At 36.4% G+C, this 22426-nt stretch overlaps 1 protein-coding gene across 1 annotated transcript in view; it reads right to left on the bottom strand.

The window, feature by feature from the left end:
* Positions 1-22426, bottom strand: part of SEC23A (SEC23 homolog A, COPII coat complex component) — a 28277-nt gene that overhangs the window by 2420 nt on the left and 3431 nt on the right. The window contains exons 2-19 of the mRNA XM_059849941.1: positions 22041-22280; positions 20230-20287; positions 19884-19970; positions 18473-18709; positions 18307-18386; positions 17284-17428; positions 16783-16941; positions 15816-15931; positions 14294-14417; positions 13152-13232; positions 11822-11911; positions 10473-10579; positions 9330-9483; positions 8488-8565; positions 7344-7505; positions 5786-5872; positions 3909-4064; positions 3245-3310 (exon numbers count right to left, since the gene is read on the bottom strand). Coding sequence (XP_059705924.1) covers positions 3245-3310; positions 3909-4064; positions 5786-5872; positions 7344-7505; positions 8488-8565; positions 9330-9483; positions 10473-10579; positions 11822-11911; positions 13152-13232; positions 14294-14417; positions 15816-15931; positions 16783-16941; positions 17284-17428; positions 18307-18386; positions 18473-18709; positions 19884-19970; positions 20230-20287; positions 22041-22261 — 2208 coding nt within the window. The 5' untranslated portion in view covers positions 22262-22280. The remainder of the gene's footprint in view (positions 1-3244; positions 3311-3908; positions 4065-5785; positions 5873-7343; positions 7506-8487; positions 8566-9329; positions 9484-10472; positions 10580-11821; positions 11912-13151; positions 13233-14293; positions 14418-15815; positions 15932-16782; positions 16942-17283; positions 17429-18306; positions 18387-18472; positions 18710-19883; positions 19971-20229; positions 20288-22040; positions 22281-22426) is intronic.

A 22426-nucleotide genomic window follows, 5' to 3' on the forward strand; every position in this document is an offset into this window, starting at 1 on the left:
GAGACCTGGCCAGAAACAGTTCTCAGTGAACGATCAAGAGACAAATCCAAGTGCAGCAAGATTTCTTGGATCACTATGATACACAGCCACTCTCAGGGAAGGCACACTAAATTAGCTATCATCTGATGGCAGCAAGTTCTACTTCCAAGCCTGTCAAATGCTAAGTCTGAGCTCTCTTATGTAAGAATCACAGAATCATTCACGAAGAAAAGACCTCTAAGGTGAGTGAGTCCAACCATTAACCCAGCAACGCCAAACCCACTGCTAAACCATGTCCCTAAGTGCCACATCTACACAACTCCTAAATACCTCCAGGGACAGTGACTCTACCACTTCCCTGGGCAGCCCATTCCAATGCTTGACAACCCTTCCTATGAAGAAATTTTTCCTAATATCCACTCTAAATGTCCTCTGGCATATTGAGGCCATTTTTTCTTTTCATATTGCTTGTCACCTGTGAGAAGAGACCAACTCCTACCTGGCTCCTTTCAGGTAGCTGTGGAGAGTGATACAGTCTCCCCTGAACCTCCTCTTTTCCAGACTAAGCACCCCCAGCTCCCTCAGCCACTCCTCACAGGACTTGTGCTCCAGAGCCCTCACCAGCTCCATTTCCCTTTCCTGGACATAGTCCAGCACCTCAGTGTCCTGGGTGCAGTGAGGGGCCCAAAACTGTACACAGGACTCAAGGTGTGGCCTCACCAGTGCTGAGCACAGGAGGACAATCCCTTCCCTGGGTCCTGCTGGACACAATATTATTGATTCAAGCCAGAGTGCCACTGGCCTTCTTCACCACCTTGGCACACACTGGCTCATGTTCAGCAACTGTCAATCGGCACTCACAGATCCTTTTTGAAATTTTCAACTGCATCTTCAAACATCAACCATATAATAGAGATGCACAAGAAGTTCATCATTATTTTCTGAAAATGCTTTCCATACTATTAAGGCACTTGCCTGCTTAAGTTTAAAGAAAATCTTTACCTAGAATATTAAAAACCAAACTAGGCAATCCATCACCTCCTGAAGCATGCTTTCAGTGGTGTGTGGGTGCCCTCTTCAGGTCAATGTGGACCTTCAGTTGTGCACAAAATAAAATATGAAACAATCCAGCAAGGTCATGAGAAAAAAAGAGCAAAATGGAAATCAGCTTTAAATTTCTCCCAGACATAAAATTTCTCATTTCACAATTAGTACTTGATTCAACTTTTTTTCCCCAAAAAACTGCAAATACAAGAGCATATTATCTTGAGCACACACACTGCAGTGCCCCTGGAGAGGTTAATACACCATTTCTTATGTTACCCTAGAACTGAATTCTTTTCAGCATTAAAATGGACAGCTATCTTTTGCAAGATGTATCGGTCTCACCTGTCCAGCACAAAACATTATCTTACAGATCAGTTAAGGATTTTTTTTTAATTTACATTTAGAATACTGTTTCATTTGCTTATTAATTAAACAAACAGAAAACAGTTGTCCTGTACAACTGGAAATGTGGAAACTTCAAAAAATTCCAGGTAATGTTTAAATTAAAAATAAGACCTTCCAAACTACAGCACTTGTGTGTGTGTTGAGGGGAAATATGATGATGAGAAGCACCAATGAACTGCTGGTCAGATTACCAACTTTGGAAGCAAAAGAATTTGGGATTTGTGTTCAAATTGTGCTGGACCTGACTCAGTACAAAATTTCCAAGTATTTTCACTCTGGACATCAGTGCTGTTCACTGCCAGAAGCTTCACTAGAACCAACTCATCCCTATGAAAATGTAGCCTGATAAAACTTACTTGAAAAAGTGACTGCCATAAAATTATTACAGAGCTTTCTCACTCATGACTTCAACACTGTACACCATTTAGCAAAATACTGTAAGAGCACAGTTAATATGTAGCTTCAAATGTCTGATGCCATTAGATTTGCCTGAGAAGATGACACTGCACTAACACTTATTCCCTATAGAAACTAAATGTAGAAGGAGATCAACTAAATGTAGAACAGAGATACAACATTCAAGAAAACGAGCTGCTATAGAATGTTTAACTTCTGAACATAACTTTCTTCCTAAAGAAGAGAATTGAAAACTGATTCCTGGTCAACTGGGCCACAGAAATTCTGGAAAACATCAGTACACTGGCACTGGTGTGTTTTCCAGTTCTTGCTTATAACTACCTTCAACACTTATCTCCCCTACGGCAAAAAAAGTCCCTTGGACTTCATGTAGGGAAAGCACTCATTTCCAGTTTTTGAAGGTATTGACAACAATGAAATCTAAAGCTCTGTGTCACAGGTGGACAGGAAGATAACAATACAAGGCTGCAACATGCTGACTTAGAGAGAAGGCCACCAGGCGAAGGTCAAGCAGCCTTTCTAATGGCTCAGCCAGGCAGAAGAAGCGATCTTGAAGTGATACTGTTCTGTTCTGCCCCTGAACAATTTTCATCCACAAGACAGCTCAGCCTGACCAAAGCTGCCTAAACCCTCATTGTCACTCACTCATATATGAAAAAACACTCAATATGAAAATGATAAAGTGGCTGCCTTTCTTACATCTTTCACAGCAGCAACAGGGAACATCCTATTTGACTGCAGCAGGTATAAAATTACACTAATTCCACCGTGGCATGGACAAGAATATGACTCTACCTTTCAGACAGGCTTTTGGGTTTGCTCGTCTTCTGCTCCAAAGCAGAAGCACTGTTTGGTAAGATCTGCATCTCTGCTACTAAGAAGAATGAAACTAAACTTAATTACTGGTGAAGTTAAGCTTAATGAATTGTAAATGGCATACTTAGCTTAATCAATCATTGTCTAGCCTTAGAAGATTTAGTACCAAGGCAGTAAGTGCACTTATCAGTGACTATTCCAAATCTTTTTATCTGTTGCCTCAACAAAATATCTGCTTTTGACTTTGCAAAACTGTTTCAGTCAAAGTTCTAGGAGGGGCTCTGTCAGGCAAACATCAAACCCATAGTCTTAAGACAACACTGTCTAAGAAAGTAGGCTAGACATAAAAGCAGCCTAACAGAAGCTTAAAACAGTAAACCAGATCATTTCTGTCTGAAGAAATAAAGCCCATCTTTCTTAACTTTATAATTTTGGTCACATCAAACCAAAACTACATTTCTTTTTCAGTTTCAAAGCTTTGCATTATTATTTACATGTACGTAATGTGCCACTTCACTTGCCTTCTGAAATAGGGGGGGAAAATCATGTATAAAAGCTTCATCAGCAGATTCATACTCACCTGTCCCCATGCATACATGTTGTTATGAGTCTGAGAGGGATTTACTTTTGAAAGCAGGAAACGAGCCTTTAAAAAATAAAACAAAAACAAGAAATTGATCTTCTCAAACAGAATTTTCCTGCACTCAGAAAAAAACTGTGTATGTATGAAATATGTCATTTCTATTATTCAGAGATACAGACACTGCAAACAGCACCTCTGAAAAAAAAGCCACTCACTGATTCCACAGCCCTAATGAAGAACTGCTAACAACTTTCTGATACAGCTGAAAGAAAGCTTTTGTCTCTCAAGCACTAGCAAAGCTAATGTGAATATCAACAAGATATTAATTAATATTTTTTTTTAAATGACACAAATAATAATTCTGGTATTGGTTCAGAGACCCAGACAAGTACCGTCTTTTCTGCCCTATGCACCTTACACAAAGAATCTGAGAGTCCAAGTCAGTATGATTAAAATAATAATACATAGCAGGATTCACAAATTAAGGAGAAAGCTTCTATTAAATATCTTGTTCTGTTAAAGCTTTAAGAGTCAAAACATTCATTTGCAATTTATGTATATTTTAGCAGAGAAATGGATATCTGACAAAATTACTAATATATCTGACAAAATTACTAATATATCATTTCATTTCCAAGATTATATAACACACACTTCATACCTGGCTTCCTCCATGCTCTGTATCAATGTATCTGGGCATTGGAAATCTGGAATGGAGAATTTCTTGGGCATCGTCTACTGGAGCTTGTAGCAAGTGGTGGAAATTTTCATATTCTGGCATATCTTGGTACCCTGACTTACACCACTGTGCTATGGTCTGGGGACAGCGGAAAAAAAGAAGTTTAGAACTGATTCACCAAGCTTTCTTAGGGGATACACAGGTCTTTTCAGAGGAGAATGTGCCATTCCTGGCCTCTTTTCTATCACTCATCCCTTTCTGCCCTATAGTATGCAAGTTAATTTTTAAAAGCCAAGATGTGCAGGTAACATGCTACTAGATTTTTTTTTCCAAACTCTTAACAATTTGTGGTCTGTTTGTATTTCCTCTTTTTTTTGTCATCTTTTACACGCCAAATATTTTGTTTGGAGGAGGTCAAAGGAGCTCTAATATACATGTCTATGACATAGAAGAAATAAGAAGAATAAATATAAGAAATATTTATACTGATACCTTTCAGAGTCTGTAGCACAACCTCCCCACCCTCTAGGAGTGAAGCTGGCTGCACAAGGTCAGCTCACTGATACAGGCAGCTGCTAGGATAGCCCTGGAGGGACCCTCAGCAGGAGCTCCTCCCTCCTCTGCTTGGCAGCTGCTTTTAAACTGAGGGTCTCATTCCTGGCTCCTGCCTGAGCTACATGCCTGGACCAGGCCATGCACCTACTGACCCAGAATAGTATTTTTCAAATTCTCAGCTATGAGCCATTTACAGTTGCAAAGTAGTAAAAAGCAGCAGCTCAATTCCTCCAGGGATGCAGAGCAGTAACGAGTCACAAGCACTTTAATTTTATTACTAAGGAATGTCTATCTACCAAACTGCCGGGAGCAGTTCCATTCCTCCCGGACAGTACAGACAAAGGGTAACTATAAACTTGGTGTTCTGACTACCCATCCCTGAAGAACCAATTTAAAGGTCTAAAATAAATGAGTGAAAAGTTGTAAAATAAAATGAAGCCACAGGGGCTAGCTTCTTAGCCGGATAGCTGATCCCTCGTAGAGTAAGCGCCCCAGGCAAGCAGTCTCAAGGCCGGATACCTCAGCCCTCTGGAGGCTGGGATGCCCTAGGCCAAACTGCAGCTCAGCCGTGACCCCTAGCAAGCTTAATGATTGTCAGCTCTTAGTGAAAATCAGCTCTTTTATGATTTCAGCTCTTAGCTTGCTCGTAGGGGCTGTGGCTGGCCATGGCTTCTGGAAGGCAGACGAGGAGAGAGAGAGAAGGCGGCCAAGTGTTCCACGATGGTTTATTCTGAGGGTCTCACGAAGGGTCTTGAAGCTGCTCTTCTAAAGAAATGGGCCAAGACAGCCTCTTTTATAGGGTTAGGGGGGATTGGAAACTGACCAATTGTAAGGGTTAGGGAAACTAGCCTCTGGGGTCACAGAGAGATGAGCAGGCCTGAAGGACCAGAGTGAGGACTTCTGGTTCAATTCCTATGACTCAGCAAATACCTACCTCTAAACATCCCTCCACAGAGCCGTAGCCGGCCCTGCGCCTGCTACAAAAAGTGGGGAGGAGGGGAAGGCAGGGTATAACACTGTCTAAAGTAGGAAAAATATTGATCTAAAAAAATACTCTGCATATTGAAGCTAATTCATCTCATCATATAAGAAACAGGACCAAGATGTCAAGTCATGTCAGGTATCTGCATATAGACATGTTAAACTCCCAACTACAAACACGAACTAGGACTCTGCTGTCAGCCATGCAGATGAAAGGGTCAAGAACTGAGGTGCATAAGAACTGGAGCCTGACTTCCAGTGATTTCCATAATGTAGCAGTCCTACAGAAGAAGAGTATTTATGTAAGAATTGACAACTCTTACCTCTCCATGATAAATAAGGATTTGGAAAAAGGTGTCCATAAGGAGAATGCGATCTGGTAAAATGCTGCTGCTATCCAGAAGAACAGGCTAAAATTTAAAAATAAATTTAAAAATTATCAACTGATGCAGAATTGAGCGATCATGTGCCATTGCCAGATTTTTTCATCAGTAACTTAGGAACTTTTTCAATCACTTACTAAAGCTCCATATTTGCTCCTTTTCATGTTACACATCTGTAACCCACACTATTTCATTCAGAAGTTATCCTGCCTGATTCTATATCTGATACTTCATGAAAGTAATAAAAAATGTATTCAAGAGCTGAAACCCCTTTCATTATTATGCACTTTACTAGTCTTTCATGTACCTCTGTATTTACCCATACAATGCCATTAATTTGAATTGTATTTCAATGCATAAGGATCCAGCAGTTATTCAAGTGTAAGGTGGGGTTTGTGGGTTGTTTGGGGGTTTTTTTAAGTCTTGTTCTTGCAGCATATTAGTACTGTGTATATATATCCCCCAATATTGTATTTAGTAAATACTCATGATTTATGAAATATAATACAATATTTAAGGTTTTCAGTCACCTTTTTAAGAGCACTGACACTGTATCAGAGCTATATGATTTAACTGTATCAGTATTACAAGAGATAACAAAAATGTTAACTATTCCAAGAATCAAGAAAAAAAATATTATTCATTCTACACTAAGACATCAGCTCCTGTTTAATCCTATTTATCCTTCAATCACCAACAGAACTACTTGGTTTTGATACATTGGAGACTTGCAAGCTGCACTTCACAAACCACCTTATTACTTTCATTTGAACTCCACTTCTAAAAGTCTTTTTTTATATCCTCATGAATAATCTAAAAAAAAATAAAATAAATCCTAAAAAAAGTTAGAAATACAACTTGCCAAGATCCTTGACTACTATGTTTGTTTTCACTGCCTCACTCTCTCTGTTATATAACAGACTACTTTCGTTATCTGCTGACACAAAGAAGTGCCTGACACTTCTTCCAGAAGCTTCTTGGAAGACTAGCTTTTTATTTTAGGTTTATACAGAATGTGCCATGACAAGGTCAGCTGGAAAGTTCTGTACTAAATCTACACATAATGGGAACCATATTAAAATTATAAGCTTTGGATTAAGGCAATAAAATTGAGGAAATTTTGTACATTTAAAAAAAAAAAAAACCCTCAACTTTTCTTTCAGGCAACAGTGAAAGTACATTTTTAAATTAAATAATTTTTGTTTATATTTACATTCTGGCTCCACAAAGCCAAAAAAAGCTCTCAAAAACTAACAAAAAAGTACCATCCTTAAGTTTAAAACATAACTTCTTTACAAAGTGACTTTTATTCTCAAGACTGCTACATCAAAAATCTGAGATACACCTTGTTCATAGCTGCTTTAAATTAAATGAATGTTATTTCTCATACAATAAATTTTAAACCAATACATTTTATAACATGTAACAGTGAAGACAGCAATCACCTCTTTCTCAACAAAGCACCTTTTAACCCACTATGGAGTTATTTTACTGATACCTCTGGAGGTCCATTGAAAGAGTAGGCATAAAGAATTGGCTGAACCATGATAAGTGACTGGGTTAGATCTTGACGCATAAAATGATGACGATAGTAGGAGCTCTCGTCTGGACTGTTGTTAAAAACTTGTAAGAAAGGAGATCTTCTCAAGTGAAACATGAACTGCAAAACAAGAACCACTGCTCTGAACTTTGACAGACCAAAAGGATAGCTGTACAAGGAGAGAAATATTTTCCACAAACTGCATGAGACCAATGCCACAACAAAACTGAATCCCAGCTCCTTTAACATTTTGAATCTCTGTAGGCATGTTTGCTAGTTTTGACACACTGCCATGACAGGAACAAAGATATCAGAATGGGCAGACCTACAAAGCAGCTTTGAAATGCTCCTTTGACTGTAAGTTCTACCATTCCTATGAGGGAGGTTCCTGTTATAGCATATAAACAGAACTAAGTTATAGCATATAAACAGAAAAAGGAACATTAACCACAGCTAAGTCAAACTTTGCTAGTAAAAGCATATGCTTTCACTGCTGAAACAAATTCTCCACCTGCTGATTCAATCTCTACACAACACTTAACACCTACAGACAGATGAGTACATAACTGAAACAGCAATATCATGGAAGTGCATGAAGAGTCCAAAAGGGAAGTATCCAGAGCTATCAGAAGGGAGAAATGTATCAGAAAGGATTATTAGCAAAGAAACTATTTGAAGTTTAATACAGTCAAGGCCAAGTTCTTTTCACAGAGAAATGTCTCTTTTCTGGCCAGTATCATAAATCATATGGGAAACAATATAGCAAATCCATTTATTCTCCTCATGTTTTCTGAATTTCTTCATTAGAGCAGCCCTTTTAGAAGTGTCATTATATGAATTACAAATTCAGGTGAGATAAGGATTTCATTGTAGGAGAAACAAAAAATATACATAGTTAGGCATTTAACTGTAAGGGCAGAGGACAAAAGGGAACATAGCAGCACAGACAACAGAAGTGATTTTCCAAATGTCACATGCCAGACAGTTGTTAGGGGTCTGTTCATTCTGCTATGCCTTATTATACTCAGTGCCACAAGGACTCTTTCTTCACTGAGCATTCTCTTCCATCCCTACAGACAAACCTTCCTATAGATAAACTCACCTGTGGATAAAGTGAAAATGTTTCTGAAAATCTGAAAGAGCTTGGATCATCCTTGTGATATTCTCCAAATTTCTGACACTGGGGTAAACAAGAAAGAAAATCTATATTAAGAAATATACTTGCATGGTCATGCCATTACTGTAAGTTTGGTTTTAACAGGCACATGATTTGTGGTGCTTGCAACTTTGAGAACAGGCAGAAACCTAGCAAACACTGACACAAGTTCTCTTTTTAACAAGCAGTAATTTTCTTGCATATGAAGCTTTAAGAACTTTGTGTGTTGGTTGTTTTTCCCTCTAAAATCACTAAGCAGACTTAGATAATTAAACAGCTCAGAAGAAAGTGTTTAAAATTAAATTATTAATAACTAATTACTTACAAATAAAAAATTAAAATACATTAAAAACACCAGACAGAAAATTGAACTTTTGAAAAAAAAAAAAAATCCATATGGCTTTCTAGTGGTTTTCTAGATACTTTGCCTCCTTTTTTTTTTTTTTTTGCTAAAAATATTTACTCTACAATATCATTACACACAACAGAAAGTAGAGAAAATGATAATTTCTGTTAATCACATGCGAAAATTTTTCTTAATTCCTGGCAATTAGGCTATATTGAAGAAACAAATAAATGAAAATACATGAAAAATAAACTGAAGACACCTGCTCTTTTTTAAATTTAAAATAGAAAACCTCTGTTAATTCTGTATAACCTGATGTGGAAATTAGGCATTCAGTTCATTTTCTGCTTTTATTTTAAAAGAAATTATCACTGAACAAGTAATCACTTGTGTGTCTACAAACAAGAAACCCATCTGAGTCATTCACTACAGCTCGTTTTACCAGTCGTATAAGCTGTCTGTCCAGCCACCTCAGCACATCAGGGCCCTCCTCTGTCTCTGCCCTGTACACTGCCAATCTAGCCATGAGAATTGCAGCAGCTTCCTGGTCAAAAGATGCAGCAATGTTTTGAATCTGTGTCTGTGCATCTGCCCAGCTGGAAAATAAAAATACAGGTATTTGTGTCACGGTGAAAGGAAAAAATCCAACCTCAAAGCATCCTTTCAAAATTAAGGCAAAGAAACCTTCACAGTTAGCAGTTTAACAAACTCATGCTGAAGCTTCAAAAAATCTACTAGGCAGATAGAATGAGTACCCTCCCAGTTAAGAACTCTTTAATTAGAAATGTTCCTTATTTATACAGATGCCATGCAACCAGTGAAATAAAATATAATGTCACTAATAGAACAGGTACCATATTTTTAAAAAAAATTAATGATGGATGGTTGTTACAGAAAATACCATCCACTAATCTAATCATACATTCCCACATAAGCAATTTTCTTGTGCACTTTGCCAGCTCTTTTTAATTTACAGACTAAACTATTAATTAGGCCTTTCCTCAGTCACCAGAATTCTACTAATACAACTAATTAAGTTAACAACACAGTCTTTTCAACAATTAGGGCAATGCTTTTTTCAATAAACTGAATCATCCATCAAATTAACCAAGCAATGACCTCCTTCAGCTTAGAGTAAGTAGAAGTCACTGGATATTGAAAAATGTATTCAAAATGCTAAACATCATTTCCTAAGATTGTGAAGCATATTGAATCAAGGAAACTGCAGGTAAAGGTTATACACGGAATACCAGGTATTTACATCCCTCTGAACTGCAGTTAGCATTCTTCAGCTAAACTATGAAGTGATTTTTGCCATTCCCTAACTCCAAACATATCCTCAGTTTAGGCCACAGAATTTCATTCAAATCTTCCCCTTTGACTAAAATCACTTAGCTTTCTTCAGAGCACTCCTACAATAACGTTATACAGCCACTGTAACCTCTCAGAGAAAAAACGGTCCACAGAACAAGAGAGGAAACTGTCTCAAACAAGAGACTGCTTACAAAATCTACAAAGTAAAAGGCATATACATAAGATACACACCCATACTTTTCAAAAATTATTCACCATAAGTTAAACATACTTTCTGGCAACTGTGGTCACTCTGATACGTCTCTGTCCACTGGAATGCTGGTACTGAGTCACAAACTGGATTGCACCACGTCCTCCTTGAGGAATGGGAGCATTGTGCTAAGTACAAAAGGAAAAGAAAATGAAAGAGAATCTCAAGATCTTACAGTATAATTTGAAAATGTAAAACCAATTACCAGAAAATCAAAACATTGTTTCCAATAGGCAGCCCAAGTTCTATTAATGCATTGTCTGGTGCTTTTGTTACATTGAGTACCTTTACTACACACAGATAATCAACTTGGAGATTGTTCAGGGATGTTAGAAGCAGTTGCTGGCTTCCCCAGATATTCTTAAAGCAACCAATGCTCTCTCCTTACACATGCCCTTACAGAGACTACATTTTCCAAGGGGCCTTACAATTCCTGGTTTCACCACATTCTATTTGAACGCCATATGACTCATTGGAATTACAGGATAAGAAAACTGATACTAATCTAAAATGTTGATCAGTGGTTCTCCAACAGCACTGTCAAAACAAAGACTGGAATCCAGGTGTAAACTGAAATTTCAAAACTCTGCTCAGTGAAAATACAGGCTTACATGCTATATAAACAATTCAAAAGAGAAGGAGAGTTGAAATCAGTTATTAGACAAAATAATTAGGCTGGTTTTAGAGCTACTAATAAAATAAGCCCAACATAAATATCCAAGAAGTAAAATCAAAACCTGGCTAATATAAGTTGAAGTTTTCAAACCGTTGCATACATAACAAACTATGAAATACAGCATACTAAATATGTAGAAACTACAGTCAGCTCAGTTCCTGAGCCGCTTCTTGGAATAAGAAATGGTATGAGAATGAGTACCACACTTGCTCCTCACATTCTCATCCTCAGGGAAATGGGAAATCAGACTATTTGTCCTCCATGCATTTCAATGAAACCAATCTTTGCTTGCAAATACTGAGCAATAAATTAAAATGCAACACTGTATAGTAATTACCTTGTAAAACATCAGAGAAATACCGAAAAGCACTTTTAAATACACAGATTGCAGCATTTCCACATAATGCAATTAAAATACATTCAATAAGCAACACACTGAAAGAAAAAATTTGAGTTAGAGATCGTGAATTCTAATCAAAATTTGTAGAGATCTTTAGGGGTCAGTATCACATACAAGAAGATTAGCCCATCATTAAGTAGTTAGTGTTCACCTCTAAACTCTGACAACACAAAATGACAACATCATTTTTATGCCTGCTACTGTGCTTGGGGAATCACATAAAAATACAAGCTTCAACAGTCATATAAAATAGGATTACTATGATTAGTAGACAAGTAGACAAATATTTATTACCTGGTTTACCACCTCAAAGTAGAGTGCAAGTGTTGTAGTAGGATTAAGACCACAAATCTTCCACTGACAAGTGCCTCCTGTTCCAATCTCCTGCAGAAAGATTTTTGTAATGCTTTTATAAACTAGAAGTGCTTCCTGGTTTGTGAAATACAGCATCTAGCCATTATAGGTAACTGTTAGCAACTACTCTCACAAGCTTTCTCCTTGCTCACTCCGTCACCTTCTCAGACAAACACTCCTGCAAACCAACTGCAGTGCTGGACGTAGGAATAATTTAAAAAAAGAGACTGCTGTTTTAAATAATTGATACATTAGAAAGATCAGAAGCTGGCATTAGAAAAAGACTGAAAAGGCAAGTCAGACACAGGAAAACACCAGATTTTGCTTAAGCAGAGGCAAAAAGCAGATGCAAGTGGAATGACCGTTCTACAGTGCAGCAGTAAAACTTCAAGTGATAGCTTACACACCGTATTTTACTTAGTACACAGTCTCTAACTAACAAGATTATTATACACAGAAATGTATTTCAACTGACAATTTCTTTTTGGCATCAAAGCAACATAAATATCCAGCAAAACCAATTAAAGTAATCCATCATCCATAATGGACACAGGGAAACCAAACAAAACTTTTAAGGAAAACTATGCTGGCAATATTGTCACTGTGCCTGTATTCACTTAAAAGCATTAATGCTAGAGGACTTGTCCAGTTACCACTGAAATGAGCTGCATGCACTCTCATGTATTCATATTCAAATTTTAATTCAAATAATTTAAACAAAAAGGGGTTTGGAATATAAATTAATCATGATATGACTGCAAAGCAACAAAAGATCTCACAAGTGAATCTCTACTACCTCCTAGAAAATAGAAATGTAGCTTAAATAAGGATATGTACCTTTAATTTATTTTTGGGATTTTTAATTTTATTGCAATACATTCAATGAAATGAGAAAAATCTGTACCAGATCACAAAGAAAAAAAAACATGCTGGTTATCTTGAATTTTTATATTCACAAAGATGCAGTCATAAATACAAGGAAAATTTAAGGAATAAAAGTGCTTGATTAAAGCAGGCCATTTGTGAGCATTTTCATACTGGGAAGTGCTCTACTATGCAGATTGTAGTAACAAGGGATCTGCAAGGTCTAATACAATTGAATCTGACCTAGTAATGAATGTAAGCTTGCATGTATCTAATTAAATATTGGTAAAAATTGACCACTTTGTTACATTTATGGAAGTTTCAGCCTCTCTTCAAATCCAGAAATCTCAAATTCTGTTTTTCCCAAAGAAGGACATTACCTTTATTTTCAGTGAAGTTTACTTACATTTTCTGAGACACAAGGTCCCTTAGAGTTGAGAGAGACACAGGGTCCAATCGCTCCAGAAATCTTTACTTCTCTTGAAGTCTTCATATTTCAAATAAAAATATACATTAACATGTCACACGAAAGAATTCAGTCTCATTTTATTGTTAGATAACTAAAATCTCAAGGCAGACTACATTACTGATACCTTTGGGAAAAGTTATAATAATGCTTGATACATCTGGAGACACTTTTCACGTGCTCAGTTCCTACACATAACTATGTTTATTTGCTATACTAATTAGTATATCTTAACAGCATGAACATAAATTAAAACATGGAGAAAAGCTTTTTGATTTATAAACATAGGAGCCTGGAAAGTATATGGGGTGATGTTTCCTTTCTAATGAAAGGATTAAAATATTCAAAGGTAAGATCAGAACTGAAGACTTTGTACTCTAAGATAAGCCTACACACTCCTGATAAAGAATTTCTACTCTATGTCCTAAACATATTTAGCTAAATTAGTTATTTATGATCTTCCAATGTCAATTTCCTCTTTGAAGTGATCTGTACATCCCTCTAGAGCTGGGGCTCCCTTTTTACATTTTCTGGGATCTTTCAACAAATTCACATCAATATGCAAAAAAGGAGGCTTCAACTATTTGTCTTATTAGTAAAAATTTTAAAAGAATTTTACCAAAAATGAAAATAGTCTCATATTCTTCTACAATATGGGATTGGAATATTTTTCAAGAAACATCAAGGAAGGCAGTCCTGAACCTACAGCATATTCAGCTCTGAGCTTATCACAATGGTGGAGGCAAAAACAGCATTGTCAAAATGCCAGAATGGATTCTGATAAGGATGGAAAGTGAAAGAAAATTTGTCCTGGAGTACACAGAGAAACTGACTTACCTAAAACAAAAAACCACGGATATCAAAATCTAAACATTCATACTGAATGCAAAGTGAGAAGAACAACAATTTATGGAATCCTGGAACTACAGAAAGATAGCTAGGACTATGTACAGCTATGTACAGGCAAAACTTAACACATCTGTTTAGCATGTTCCTAAAAATTCCTTAAAAAGGCAAAGATTCCAGTTTGTAGCCATCCTATTCCACTGCTGCACAAACAGACTGCATTTTTGTATGCTTACCTTTATTTCTAATGTGCCACCAAATCCCATCTTAAATTGTCCCTGCATATCTTTAGTGAACACTCTCTGAAAAGTTTGTTTGAATAATGATGTATTGAAAGAGTCTCCCATTACCATGTAGCCTCTAGACAACAACAAAACAAACAAACAAAACCCATGAGTTAAATTATACTATTTACATAGCTAATTTTTATTAAAGGCTAAACTAAAGACAATTCACTGTGAGACATATTTTTAACTTCCTAAAATAGACTAATGTTAAATTAGTAGACTTTTGCTACAATGTTAAGGATGAAAGCTTGAAGAGAGCTTCTTGCCCTATGCACCTTAACGTCATTATAGTATGTAACAAAATCTTTCACTGGGAAAATACTATAGGGGACTTTCAAAACTAAGGATGTCTCAAGATCTGTCATAAAAAGTCTTTACTTCTGATAGCTATTATTCCACACTATAGTATTTTGTGTAGTTCATTCATTACTTCAGGGTTAAATCTATGCCCAAGAAGCATGATTTATTTTTATCCTTGGTGACATTCTGTGGATGTAACTACAACAGTTGCCACTTGTCATGAAATATCATACCCTGCCTTTAGAAAATATTAATGGGAGATATTATTTTCAGTCATTTAAAAATGTTAATTAAAACATTTCAGTAAAGTATGTCAGTAGGTCAAACATTACGCCCAAAAGAAGTTTCCACGTGGATACTACAAAATAGAAGAAAATAGACATGGACAGAATCAGAAATTCTTCCCTGTATGCAGGATGCAGCCAAAACCAAAACAGAAGAGCTGTAGGAGAAATAAACAAACTACACATAAAGGCTACAGAAACAGGGCCAGTCAGAGGAGCAGACAGAAAGAGCAAAACAGTATAAACAAAAACACAACTCGAGTTTGATGCAGAAAAGGATCAGGTGGCAAACATGCAGGTAAAATCAAATTTAAACATAAATATCCTGAACAGTGAAAGCTCCCAAGCTAAGGCTATACACACAGCTCCAAAGAGAAGCAATGATTAGCATGGCCAAGCTGGCCTGAAACTCAGGAGCTGTACCTGATAGTCATCTAAACTACTAGCTGAACCTATAAACGACAATATATAAAAGATTGGTATAAGCAAGACAAAAAGAATAACAGAGGGTTTTGTACCACTCTAAAGAACAAGAAACATATGGACAGGTCCTCATCTTTACTGAAACCTGCCACTTACACAGATACACACAGAAAAACAGAAACAGTGTATCTGATATACTGTTTGTTTAAAAGATATCCATGTTATTCAAGCCTCAAAAACATCACATAAAAGAAAACAGCAAACCCACTTCTGATTAAACCCAAAATTGTGGTAACAAATCTGCCAGAGGCCAAGATATTCTAAAATTCCAGTACAAATGTAGCCATCACAGTTTGGCTGATTACACTTTTTTTTTAATAGCAGAATTATTTTCAGGTGCTTCCTGCTTAACAATTTTAAACTGCATCTTCATCTACTACAAAAAAAACCAAACAGACATATACCCAGTGTAGTTGGGACAACACTTCATCTCCAGTAGACCAGTCTGATCCAATGCACATGCATAGATGTCAATAACATGACCATTTGTTGCAGCTCGATTAGCCAGGGCTTCAAAATGCTAAATACAAGACGAAAATACAGTTCATAGCAATTTACAAGGTGAACTCTCCTCATCTTCACATTAAATCCTAAAATCACAAAATTTTTCTAAAACAACATTATCAGATTCTATTCACATAAATGTATATTTTTCCTAAAGTTAATAAGACTGGAATTTTCAACACTTGGGGTTTTTTTTCCTGATCAGCTGAGAGCTTGACTCCCACTAAAGAGGAATAGTGGTTGCTATTTAAACTAGAAAATCAGTTTGATCATCTTCCTTTTCAACATTGTGTTTAGTGCTAGATCCAGCAGAGAACTGAATTTACTATTCTAATCTCAAGCGTCTACAACGAGAGATGCTTGCAACTGAGCTAATTGTTTAAGCTCCCATTATAATCAGTCAAGATGACTTCAACAAGTTTTGGATGCAGTTCACCAACCCAAATTTACATTTTAAATTAAATTAAATATTAATATTAATTAATTAATTAATTAATTAATATTAATTAATTAATATAATATAATACTCTACAGCCTAATCCTTCCCCAACTACAGACACAGTTTTGAGCACCTGTCTTAGAAGCACCAGCCTTACAACACTAGATATACCATTTGGTCACATAAATTTCTGAATTAAACCAGAGAAACACTCTGAAGAACTTTAAATGTGAGACAAGTCCTAACTCAATACACTGAAATTTCCGAAGAAATTTTTGAGACGTGCCACTATTCAGAGCCCGGTGCACAAAACCACACAATTCCCACCTCTTTATACATTTGCTATTACTAACAGCATTTTACAGTGCCCACCAATTTAAATGTTTACTTAACAGGAATACGTATGAGATCCCACGACAATCTCTTACCTTAGTACCCTTTTTAACATATTTTGCATTGTCTTTTTCAATGTCATGCCATGATCTTATAGGTAACTTCAATTCATCCCCTACAACCATGCCAGGTCCCTGCGTCGCTGGTCCTCCAATGAACATCATTATGCGTGCGCCAGTATTAGGGAAAGTGCACTGCAAGAAATTAAAGACAAATAAAACCTTTGGGTTTTGCTGCAAACTGAACAAAAGAATTAGATATGTGGATATTTATCACACTGATAGGATTGTAACAATAACAGCATTTTTTCACTCCCAGAAGTTAAATCTGCCATTAATTCTAAGTCTCAATTTTGGCTTATAAAAATATGTATATGTCTATAAAATTCTAAGCATGTAAGGGATGAGATTCACCAGAATCATCCTACAAATCTAATACATATCAATTAGTAAGGTTTTTACATATTGATTGTGGAAGCTCTTCTGCAAGAAAATTATCTAGCTGTAGTTTAGCACAGCTGCAGCTAAAGCTTTTACCTCAAGGAGCCCAACAGCGATAGATAGGGCCACTCCAGAGGAACGTAAGGGCCGTTTTCCTTGTGGAACAGGCCAAGGATCCCGCTGCAGTTCACCCAAAAGATCAGTAAGATTCATATCAATCTTCTGCACTGGTTGCAAAAATCTGGAAACAAATACATGGAAGTAGTTTAGATTAAAGTTATTTAATAAAAAATTTTATCAATTGCTCACTAGCAATATATTAGACATATCTGCGATGTCCAATTCTAGATTCTGAATTCAGACCAGTGTCTCTGCTTCATCAAAATAAAGCAGTTTGGAATTACTACATACACACTCAGCTTAAGAAGTTGAGCAAAGAGCTTGCAAAACAAACTTGCAGACTTACAGATACCACTACTATCCAGAAGAGCCCACCCTAGTCAAAAGAACGGAGCAGGTGATGACCTATGAATTTCAAAAAGAAACGTGTTTCCCTACTTCAGTGACAATCAAAGATCAGGAGAAAAATTAACATAGTAAGATCTCTTTCGTGCTGCTGCAAGCAGTCTACATATGCAGCTAATTTTTAGAAGGCAGAGACAGCAAAACTGTCTTTCAGTGATTTCATTAATTTCTTCTATGTCACAGTGAAATACACAGGAAAATCAAACACCAGCCTGTGATTTCCAAATGAGAGACCAAAGGGGAGGAATAAAAGAGGGGAAAAAAAGGAAAACACAACTGGATATCTGCATAAGGGGCACTAAAGCATCTATTATCACTTTCCAGTACACCAATCAACAGAAAAATCATTATTATTATTTATGTATCTATAATGTGCCTCTCAAAGCACTTCCAAAAATCATCCAGATAACATTACTATTACCCATTGAGTCAATTCTTCCCAGTACAAACTGTAGGAAAAAACTGTCTACTAGTAAATTTGCCTGACCAAGAAGTTTGGCTGTCAGTTTATTGGCTTAATGGTCATAAAATTTAGGTCTTCCAGTACATTAGCAGAGTCAAGGTACGTGTTTTAAGATGTTTAAAGTAGATTACCTATTAGAAGGTGGTGGCTGCTGCACCTGAGGACCCCGACCGACTTGTGCAACAGCTACTTTTGTAAGCCCCAGCATTTCCTGTAGCCAAACAAATAAGATTTTATTACAAAATTTGTTACCATTAGCACCCTAATGATTTCTTTTTGTTTGCTTCTGTTCATTACCTGAAGCTGTTTTGCAGAGAGGTCCTTTGTTCCTCTGAAGACATAACTTTTGGAAATTCCTTCACAGCCAAGCTCATGAACTTGCACCATTCGGCCAAAGGTAATGAGACCTACTAATGCTGTTGGAGGCAGGAGACTGAGGGACATTTGCATGGATTCCTTCAGAGCTTGCAAGTCTTCATCTTCCATGCATGTATCCACAACATAAAGAAATATCAATGGCATCTGAGGACCACGCTTTAAGAAACAAAATTAGAATCATATGAAAAACAAGCCTTGCCATATTTAGAGGATCAAAAATGAACAAGTAAGGCACATCTTGTAAAAGTTTTAATTTTAGTCATACCAGTAATATCAACATTCCATCTAACCTCTCTCAACTGGTAATCAGGATCCAGAACAAAACCCCCACCAAAGGGAACCCCATACAAAAAGGAAATGCTTACAACTGAAGAAAAGAAAAACTTCTTTCAGGATATCAAATAATTTTGATGCATGAGCCAATTACTTACATCTAGTAAAATACAATGACCTTTTATTGCTCCAAGTGAACATAACAGTCATAAAACTATTCACAATTATAAAAGATTTTAGCCTTATGACAGTCCATGGCATTTCACCTCCTAATTTTACTCTAGAGATCATCAGTACTTTTTATTCTATCTAAACTTAATTTTGCTGTACTGTAAGCAAACATTCTATCTACTTTGCATTACAAGAGTCAGCAAAAAGTACAGATTCTGTTTAGTATTCACTCTTCCTTTCATTAGAATTTGTAACAATTCAGTGAGGATTCAGATTATGATTTGCCTCACTGAGGTCTTACAAATTTTAATCCTCAAAAATTAATTTGGAGGTTGAAAATTTGGAATTGCAAATGTTTGCAATTTAGAGGTTTAGGTCCATTTTTTAATTTCTATTCAAGTAACCTCTATCCTGAAAAAGGGTGAATATTAAAATTCAAACACCTGAATTGAATATGTATTAGCTGTTGTCTCCAAACCAGACAGCACTAGAATTAACTACTCATCATTCAAATACAAACTTAAATTCAAATTATTAATGAGAGGTGAATGAACAGTAAAATCTGAACTGAAATTACTTCAGCAAGCAACAGAGGTAAGCAGCCTCCTGACACAAACATAAATTAAACTCATTGTAAAGACACAGACCTAATAGAAGTATCACCTTTAGAGGAGAACTCTCTTTCTTTTTGAACCAGTCTTATAAGCCATCCTAATGCTCCTATAAAATGTTTTCCTTTTCCAACTGATGGCATCAATGTTCAATCTACTAACAAGCACATAAATACTCACAGTCACTAAAATAGAGTGAAGAACCAAAATGGAAATTTATTATTTTTGTGTATTGCAAGGTGCTAGATGTTCAATATTCTATTTAATGATTTTACCTGTACTACATATTCAATGCTGGAGAATTGAGGCAAAAGTTCAGCTGGCTGATTCATTTCAGATATGCCAGCATAAGTAGGAGGAAACTACAAATAAAAACACAGAAATTAAATGTAAATAAAAGATTATAATTTCTACAAAGGAAAAAAAACCAGACATTTTTCAACTGATATTCACTATTGCTGTTATGGAAAAAATCTCAATGCAATGTCTGAAGATACAATTGCACACTCCTGCTCTTATTGTCAATTTATTTCAGTTTGCAACTGTAATTTGAAAAATCAAGGTTTTCATTTCACCTCATAAAAATTACTTTCTATATACCAGATTTTTTCTTTTTCTTACCTGGTTTCTCTGGTAACAAAAGTTGCAAGCCCAGAGTTTTGCTCGATAATCCACTTGGCTATAAAAATATAACAGGAAAAGTTTATATAGCATGAACAATTAATTTTCCTCCACTGTCCCTAGAATACATGTCTTTAAAACTTTAAAAAACAGACCAGCTTTAAAAAGGTTCTTTCAAATATACTTTGTCTTAAATACCCACATTACAAAGAGCAAATAATATCTGGAGCCTTACACAGATGTATCAGACAAATTATTATGTTTAGGGAGGAAGAATGGTCTTCAAGAAAAAGACGCAAATAAGAAATATAAAAATACAGACTCAGCACCTATATTAGAGCCTTTCTCTATGGTTTTAGTGAATCTTTTAAACTCTCCCTACCTTTGAATTTTTCATCTTTTTTCTGCCTCTAGCTGTCAGACTGTGGGACTAGCCTGAATATACATCATGCCCTAAAATAAGAGGTTCCAACAAGACAGCTACCTCTGTAACAAATGATGAGCCTACCTCCTTTTGTCTACATTTTTATTAGTATTCAGACAGTTAAAATAAAAAATGCCAATTCCATCTTCACACCACAGAGATGTCCTAAAGTGCTAATCACATCTTAAGGGAAAATCACCTTAAGAGTTGTCAGTGTACACTTCTTGCTATTACATCTTCTCCTGTCAAAACATTTTTAAGATATCATTGAATCTTCAGGTAAGTCCCAGCATGCTGTAAACAAAACACAGATCTATTGCTATCTAATTGTCTTTACCAGTTATAGAGGCTGCAAATTACCTAGCCCTAAGTGCTACACGGGCTCCTAAAGTCTCCTCAAATTGAGCTTCTAACCACCCTTTCAGGGGAAAAAAATCCAGTCATTACTAGCACATATAACACAGAAAAAATGTACACAGTTTACAGTAATGTTGGCATCTGACTCCTTATAACTTTGTCTTCTCACTGCTTTTCTTCCAGCCCTCAATAAAAAATAATGCTTCTGAAAAAGTTAACTTCAACTAAGTCTGACTTCCAGCAGCCACTGTGGCTGCTTAATACTGAAACACAATTTTACATCTGTTTGGAAGCTGTATTTTCTACCAAGCAGGGACAAGTCATTCATAACATTAAATTTGTTCTACAGGTTCTCTGACATCATGTCTAATCTCTATCAATCAGGACCCTTCCCTTGCCTATCAAACTCCATCCTAGAAATCATTCTGCTTCTTTTCCATACTTCCATGACAGGAATGACATATGAAACACCTCCTCTGCTTGCAACCCAAACTTACCCATGACTAGTCCACAACCATTTGAGCTTGTGCCAACATCACCCTTAACCTTAAACAGCTTTCTACCTTCTTTCATGCCTACTTCTGATGTTAACTAAAACAGATAACCTGCTTTGGTCCACAGATGAACTAATGTCAGTAATAAATGTAGTTTATTTCACTTGGAAATTAAACTCTATCAGGGCCCAACAGTTCAAAAGATACTATATTAATAACTGTTTTACCCGAGTCATTTTCTAGAGGCAAAATGCAAGAGTATACTAAACCCAAAGACGTAGAGTTGCAGAAAAATAACATACCTAATCAATACTAAGTACATTGAAATGACTCATTAAATGAAAGCAATGTTTTCAGTAAATATGTTACATATGCAAATCTATGTGTAGAACCTTCTAAGGCCTGTAAGTCTGCACTGTATAATGATGTGAGGAGCACTTGAACTTCCATACACCAGATCTTGCACATAGTTCAGCTAGCACCATGATCAAGATTCTAAAGCAAAGAACTGGAAGAATAATATGCATTAAGTTTACCATAAGGGATTCAGAACAGCTCGGCACGTGGTCCTACTGCACAGCACTGGCTCATACTGAATAGGAGGCAAGTCTGGCCGTTCTTTCAGCGGCGTGAAGAGGGCAGCCACCGGGACTACCATTCTTGTAGCTTCCAGACGACTTGAAGGCCAAACATTCCAGCTGAATCTAACTCCATCTCTGTCTTCATTCTGCTGGATAAATTCCAGGAAGGTTGTCATGGTCAACTTCTCTCTAGCACTAAAATAAAAAGATAACTGTCAGGAGAATGTTGACATGCAAAGACTTTTAACTACTAAATGCTGAATGCAGGTAGTAACAGTCACACATTCAAATACTGTGAGTTACAGTCAATAAAACAGAGTAGAACTTAAATCCTAAAAGCA

This window comes from Haemorhous mexicanus, chromosome 6 (genome assembly GCF_027477595.1).
Source record: "Haemorhous mexicanus isolate bHaeMex1 chromosome 6, bHaeMex1.pri, whole genome shotgun sequence".
NCBI lineage: Eukaryota > Metazoa > Chordata > Aves > Passeriformes > Fringillidae > Haemorhous > Haemorhous mexicanus.